Source organism: Cryptomeria japonica, chromosome 7 (genome assembly GCF_030272615.1).
Source record: "Cryptomeria japonica chromosome 7, Sugi_1.0, whole genome shotgun sequence".
Lineage (NCBI taxonomy): Eukaryota > Viridiplantae > Streptophyta > Pinopsida > Cupressales > Cupressaceae > Cryptomeria > Cryptomeria japonica.
The window spans coordinates 236,819,594-236,827,275 of NC_081411.1; the positions used below are offsets into that span (position 1 = coordinate 236,819,594).

General features: G+C 30.5%; 1 protein-coding gene across 1 annotated transcript; it reads left to right on the forward strand.

Annotated features, from left to right (window-relative positions):
• Nucleotides 1–5,532: 5,532 nt before the first annotated feature.
• LOC131028319 (phosphoenolpyruvate carboxylase) lies at nucleotides 5,533–6,152 on the forward strand. The gene has a single exon (XM_057958574.2). The coding sequence runs from the start codon at nucleotides 5,872–5,874 to the stop codon at nucleotides 6,097–6,099; it is 228 nt and encodes a 75-aa protein (XP_057814557.1). The 5' UTR covers nucleotides 5,533–5,871; the 3' UTR covers nucleotides 6,100–6,152.
• The last annotated feature ends 1,530 nt before the right edge of the window (nucleotides 6,153–7,682 follow it).

The following is a 7,682-nucleotide window of genomic DNA, read 5'->3' on the forward strand; positions in this document are numbered from 1 at the left end:
ATTTTTAAAACTTAAAAGAAAAATAAAAATAATAACTACCTTTAATAATTGATTTATAAAAAATAGATATTAAGCTTAAAATTTAATTTATGAATTACTACATTTTAAATGTTAAATTTTCAATGAAAGTTCATAATACTAATCTAAATTAAAACTTAAAAATAAAATAAAAATAATAATAACTAGCTTTAATAATTGATTTATTAAAAATAGTTATTAACCTAAAAATTTAATTTATGAATAACGATTTAATATTCAATTTTCATTAATGCATTGCATGTAATTAATCATGCAGATTTTTGTTGCTGCAAATCCCAATCAAAGATCCATAAATGGACAACTAAACTCATATTGCTTGGTTGTGTTATTGTAAGGCTATGAGTCTTTATTTTATGTAAACGTGTAACCAAAATTGTTTGATAGAGGTGTCTTCAGTAGAAACCATTTGAGAACTTCACCTACAAAGTATGAGAGGTTTTTATCTTTAAAGTGAGTCATTTAGAAGGTCGGGTAAACTGACTCAAAACTATCTAGAAAATAGAATTGATTTCATTCGGCAGCTTAATATCTCGACCCTAGCATAAGTCCAGATGTACATACATTGAAGTCAGATTTTTTTAAAGGATCAATGCATGCCACATTCATGAAACAAACTCGTGAAAATTAGGTGCATATTAAAGGCAATTATTATGATTGCTTTGACATGCACCCAAAACTCTTTGTTCTCCTTTTCATGAATTAATCTGTAATTTTTTCTCAAAAAAAATTTGAATTATGTGAATTGATTCCATTTATATGTGAAAGGCTTATCAAGAATGTGGTGTATCTAGTCCATGTTCTTGTAATATTAAGGTTTACACATTGTAATAAAATCATTTTAGTTATTTTGAAGTTCATTATTTATCCAATACATTATAAAATCATATATGATTTCTAATAATAATGTTATTTGTGTTTATTAATATTATTTATGTTAATTACAATACAATATAGATGCTCTTCAGATTTTCACTAAACTTCTTTTTAGAAACTTCAAATAAACATTTCTTGTGGTAGGGGTAGGAAATTGCAATGGCGTGTGGCCTATAAAGAATATTTTAATCTTAAGAATATGAAAGTTGTTGGTCTATACACATTGTAATTTTGTAGATCAAATTGTATGGGATCTTCTAATTCTGCAATTTGTTTCAAAGACACCACAAGAGTGATAAAATCAATGGAGAACCTCCAAAACCCCAACAATATTGGAATCTAGAAAAAGAGAGAAAGCAGAATCTAGAAGCCCAAATATGTATAATTGGTTAGTCTTATTAATCAATAAATTAGTTCCTCTTGAAATATGTTTCTATTTCACCAATTCATTTTTTAGGATTATCTTTTAACACAAATCTACTATTTTTGTATATAGTAAATAGTTAAATTAACTTATAATTATTTATGTAGCAATTATGTACCGACATTGCTCATTTAGTAATGAAAATCTCCTTTGATAAGTTAGAAAATTGTGTTGTTTTTAAGCATTTTCTCTACATAGTAAAACTTAGCAATAACTTGAACTAAAATAATATATTTTTTACATTTCACATTTTTATAGCTTAACTATATGCACCTAGTGTTTCCCAAGTCAATTGTAATTTATCAATTTCTTTCAACTATGTTGTTCATTTTTAGAGATTAATTCTAATTTGTTCAAAAATAAATAAATAAATCTAAAATTTTATATAAATAGGTTGGGGACCATAATTATCCTTGAATAGTTATTCTTCACCAATTCAGTCTCAAAGATATTTAGAATGAATTTGGACAACAGGAAGAATTGAATACAAGGATTGTGAACATGCAAAATCCTCTTGAACATTTGTAGACAAACTTTGGTTTTCTCTAGACTAATTTGAAATGAAATTTCAATCGAGTTAAACCTCTTGAAATTTGATATGTTCTAGAAGAGTAGTGACATTTAATTGATTATGTATGAGCATTTATTTATCAAACAAAAATATTGTATTAGCTATGAAATTTGATATGCTCTAGAAGAGTGGTCACATTTTAAAGATCATGTATGAGCATTTATTTATCAAATAAAATAATTGTATTAGTTATTTGGGCAATAGTTTGGGGATTTGGTGGCATAGTGTTTTAATGAAATTTGTAAATGTGTGTATTGAATAGAAAACTAATAAGTTGTAGTTCAAAGTGGTTCAATATTTTATGGAAAAAAAAAATAGCTTAAAAATATTCCACATCTATATTTATAGATTTTGTAATAAGCAATAGTAATTCCTAATGAATATCTGATTTATATATAGGGGATTATTAGGTCCTATTAGACACTTAATAAATAGTTCTTAGTTTGAGTACAATTATGGAAGACATAAGATAAAAAAAAATTAAATCTTTAACTTCAATTTTTTTAACATTTGGAGCTTATTTCAAATAACTAGAATACATATATAATCAAACTCTAAAAACTATAATAATATTCTTTTATAACTAGAATACATATATAATCAAACTCTAAAAACTATAATAATATTCTTTTAAAATAAATCAAAATAATGAGATTGGTAGAAATTAAGCTCTTTAACAATTGATCAATTAATTGATATTACATTTATATACATCATTAAATTGGTAATTAAATAATATTATTTTGTGTTACATTTTAAAATTCAATCTTTTAATTCAAATGTAAAAAAATTAGTTACAATTAGTGTTATAATTAGAGTTTAATTAGGATTGGGAAACAATTAAATTATGATTAAGATTTGGTAAGATTAAAGTTAAGTTTAGGGTTCTATTAATTAAAAAGGCAATATCAACATTGTGAAGATCTTAAAGAAAGAGCTAATATTACAAAAGTAAAATAATATTTTATTTTTTTTCAATTGAAAAAATACATTTTAGGTCTAAAAGTTTGTTGTAAAAGAATTTAAATTTTTCATTTAATAAAGGTTTTCATGTGATCTATTTAAATTTAATTTTTTTTCCAATATTTTTATCTAATTTTTTAATTTAAAATAAAATTAACATCAAAAATCCATTAAGAATTTTTTCAATTGCATTTTTTAGATGCATTTAGAATTAGAGTTTAATTAGAATTATATTTAGAGTTTAATTTTGGTTATAAATAGGATTAGATTAAAGTTCAATTAGGGTTAATGTTTCATAAGACTTACAAATTAATTATAATAAAGTTCAACCAAGATAAGGTAAAATTAGGGTTAGGATTAGGGATAGGGTAAAATTATGGTTAAGATCAGTATTTAATTGAGTTAGGTTAGGATTATAGTTAAGGCTAGGTTTCATTTAGGCTTAGGGTTAGAGGTAAACTACAAACATGATTACTGTTCATTTAAGATTAATGTTATATTAAAGTTCAATAATAAGAAAATATTATAATTTTTCTCTTTTCAATATATTACACAAATTATATCTTGATGCTTTCAAAATATTATAATTTATCTCTTTCCAATATATCAGCATAACCATTACACCTCATGTATCACCAAACAATAGCTGCCCACTAGTATTTTCTTATTGCTGAACACAATAAATACCTACAGGTAAATAAGTGTCGCTTTAACAAAAGCTTGGGTTTATTCCATCAACGGTGATACGATGCCCCCAGCGGGCAGCAGACGAATACCGTCACCACTCTTGGCCTCAGATTGGCACAACCACAGCGTGTTACAGTCGTAGCCAATTACTGCTTCCGCGTACAAAGACGGTACATAATCTTCAGGCACGGTCAACAGGGTCCAGTTTTGAAAATAGCAGAGGCAAAAAGAAGGGTACCCTTGAGGCACCGATACCAGTAAATACTGGTATGTTTCTCCTTTGGTCACTGTCTATAATGTAACACAAAAAAATTTCGAGGGAGGATTAATAATAAGCTCATACTTCCGGCAACGGGAGGAAATGGAGTAAAGTATGTTACAAAAAAGAAAATAGCATACCGCAGTAAGAACCCAAACGTCACCAGGCATTTGTGTCATGTTCAGAGGAGTGTCTGCTGAAAACTCTCCCAAAATCTGCAACACTCCGGAATAGTTCAGATGTTGCTGCACTACAAAGGTTACATTCACATCCTCCGCCTGCATACACAATCAAATAGATATATCCTGTTTTTCTTTGAGCAACGTCTCCCACAGTAAACCCATCTTAAATAAAAAAAGCTACAATGATAGACAAGGAAGACAAGTTTCTCAGATTATATACGGCAGCAGAGACTGTCAGAAGGCTGAGCATACCAACAAGTGGGAGGAAGCATTTCGCCCAAGAAGCCATGGCTTTTCCCTATATTCAGAAATCAGAACGATCGAAGAAAGCAAGGTATGTATAATCGGAGAGGGAATGGGCATTATAGAGAAGGGTACCGTGCAACTGTGAGGCATGCCTGGTAATGAAAATGCGGAGACGAAAATAAAAACGTGTTGTACGTTTCGCTAGCGTTGAGTGGCCCCCAACTGGTAGCTTGTTGTATGTTCTGTAGCGGTGAAGTGTCTGAAATGGAATGCGTTTATTATACATCGTCCGGTCCTTGCGAAAATTTCGGTCCCTGCCAAATTTTTGAATATTTTAGTTCTAGTTTGTGTAGCGTTTTTCGATCCTCACATGTGGATAAGAAATCATAAATTTCTTTTGTGCATCACAAAAATGCAGCGTCGAAATTTTATTTTTTTTTTGTTTTTTTGGCTGGTTGCCTTTTCTAAGTAATTTTTGTTTACTTTCAATATAAAAAAATATTATAGCATAGTTGGTAAAAAATAGTTGTAAATCTCTAGCAAATTGATCAAATGAAACAGGTTTGATAAGGAAACTAAAAAGGTGAAATAATTTGGTGGGAAAATATCAGTACTAGAATAAACTAATCTTGAGTCTTAGCACATAACCACGTAAGTATGAAAACCCTAACATATTTCTTTACCCTGCCCCATGAAGGTAATGTAAATGAATGGCATCTTTCATCTATTTTTGTTTTTCCTTCAAGGAATCAGATTTTGTTTTAAAAAGTTTTTAGTTACGCCTGTTTATGCAGGGGTTAGGGTTTTGTTGCTGGAAATGAAGGGAAAGGGAAGGAGTTTAGCTTTTTATCACTCTTATCGCCTTCATTTGCGACATTGTATTTATAGTGGTAGGCCACTTTTTCCTGACGTTTTATGCATGGATGGGACATGTTAATCTCTTTCTCCTAGCAATACATTTAGATAACATGTTTATAGTTTATGCCAACATTTAACCACTTTTTTTGCCATTGATCCATTGAGTCTGACTTAGTGGGCTGGAAAATTCTATTTATACTTGCTTGGAACCTCCACTCGTTAAATGTGTAAGCCTCTTGGGCAACTTGAATTTTGAATTTTAATTATGTTCATGTGCAGGTTACCATTTTAGGCTAAACAATCCTGGCCCCCTTTCATTTAAGAGTAAGCTTTATGAGCAAGTTGGAGTTTGCTTTCTTTTGATAACAGTGGATGGTTTTAGGATCATGAGCCAAAACTGTTCATTTGATTTAAACCCATTTGTGTTTATTTCTCTCAAGCATTAAATCCTAAGTGGGTTCTGGGTTGTGTCGATTTGGCAGGTCCTGGGCAGTTTTTATTGCATCCTTGCCTATGATGGAGAACGGTTTTGTTTGAGGATTCAATTCATATCATCCGGTCTGCTTTATTAAGTAAGAGTAATTTTGTTTGACTCGCCAATTGATATGATAAGGCCTACTCTATGGTCTAGCTATTCCATACTGGTGGATCAAACCACATTTTCTGAGATTTGTCTTTGAGCCATATTTGCTAGTGAGAATATAACGTAAGCAGGGACTGCTTCCCTAGCCTGCAAATTTTAGTGGAGGGGCACAATCTGAGTTGTGGGATGGCTCGGAACAACGGTTTAGAGAAAATGACATCTATAGATGCTCAGATGAGGCTTCTTGTTCTGGGTAAAGTGTTTAAAGATGACAAGCTCATCGAATATGATGCCCTTCTATTGGATCGATTTCTTGATATCCTGCAGGACTTACGTGGAGAAGAGACCAAGGAGACGGTGTGTAAATTGTTCCTTTCTTACTGCTTAATGTTTTTAGTTCTTTGGAGCTTTTAACTACATTCTATTCTTGCTTTACTTTCTTGGAAATGCACTAGTCATTCCCTTTCTATATATACTCTTTAAATGTGTAATTGCAATTAGCTCTATTGGGCACTCTTGAACACTTGTGTTTATTAATAATAAATATTTAAATTAAATTAAATTAAATTATAATTTTGTTTTGCAGAATGTAGTGATTTGTAAATGCTATTTATCTAAATGCTTTCATTTTGTCTAGTTTTACGCTGGCTTAAATTACAAAGTTAAACAAGTCAGACTACAATACTGGGTAGTCTGAGTTATAACATAGGTTTCTGGGCAAATAATGGAGGTGGGTCTGAAATTCTTGAACATCCTTTGTATTTTATTCTTGGATCAAATGCTTTTACAAATGATCTGGTATTGAAGGCTAAAAATTTAACCTAGGTAGGCTGCAAAACAGTGGGTAGAACCTGGTTCAGTTCTAGCAAATACAATAATGACGAGGAATTCTCTTCCACATTTAAAGAAGTTGGCCATGTGCATACATTATTAAATGCAAGTTGGACAGATAATTTTTTTAACATGGTCTCAATCTATGTCAGAACAAGAGCTTTAGAACAGGGCATAGGCCTATCAATTGCTTGATGAAAGGGCTGAAAAAAATGTAGTTACACTGGCTTCTTGCCATGATTGTGTTGTCACCACTTACATAGTGCATTGAGTTTGTCACTACAACTATATCCTGTTACAGTTGATTGGAGCTCAATGTAATATTGAAATGAATATTTCAGTGCATCTATCATGTGAAATTCAAGATACCATATTTAATCTCTACAGACAATGAAATGTATATACAATAATGGAACAATACTATACTATAATTCCATTAAACTTGACAGAATTTCCAATAGCCACATTCACCTAGCCGTAGTTTGATCTAGTCCTGGTCTTTTTCAATATTTTTTAGATCCTTAAGAACAAAAGAAGGCAAATTCTTTTGTACTCAAATTGGCCATTTTCGATCTATCTAATGCTGATTTATGATTTTGCGAGATAATATGAGCAATTTTGTAGGGAATTAAGATATGTGATACCATATTTTATGTTATCGAATTACAGACTGACTTGAAATGATTGTGATTGGTTTTTAGGCATTGTTGGTAGATTACTTTGTGAGACGATTCCAAGCCAAAGCGATTGTGACAAAAATGGAGGTTTCTACCCTACTATTAAAGTTTTTCAACTACTTGATTTTGTATATTCCAATTGAGTACTTTTGAATAAGATGATCAATTATTCAATTTCATGTAATTTTCACACACCCAATCTGTTTTATAGATTTTCTACTTGCTATTTAATTGACAATTTTTTTATGAATTTGATCCATGGATCCTAGTGCAGGTTGAGTATAGCCATCCGACTTGTTATTTAAATGAAAATATTTTTTATGAATTTGATCCAAAGATCTTAGTGTAGGTTGAGTATAGCTATCTGAATTGGAAGAAACTCGATATATCTGCACTTTATATGGTCAAAGAATTGGAGTTTCTTTCACTCGAGCCTTGTCTTATCCTGATCTAGATTAATTCTCTCCAGATATGGCTAACAAATTGCTT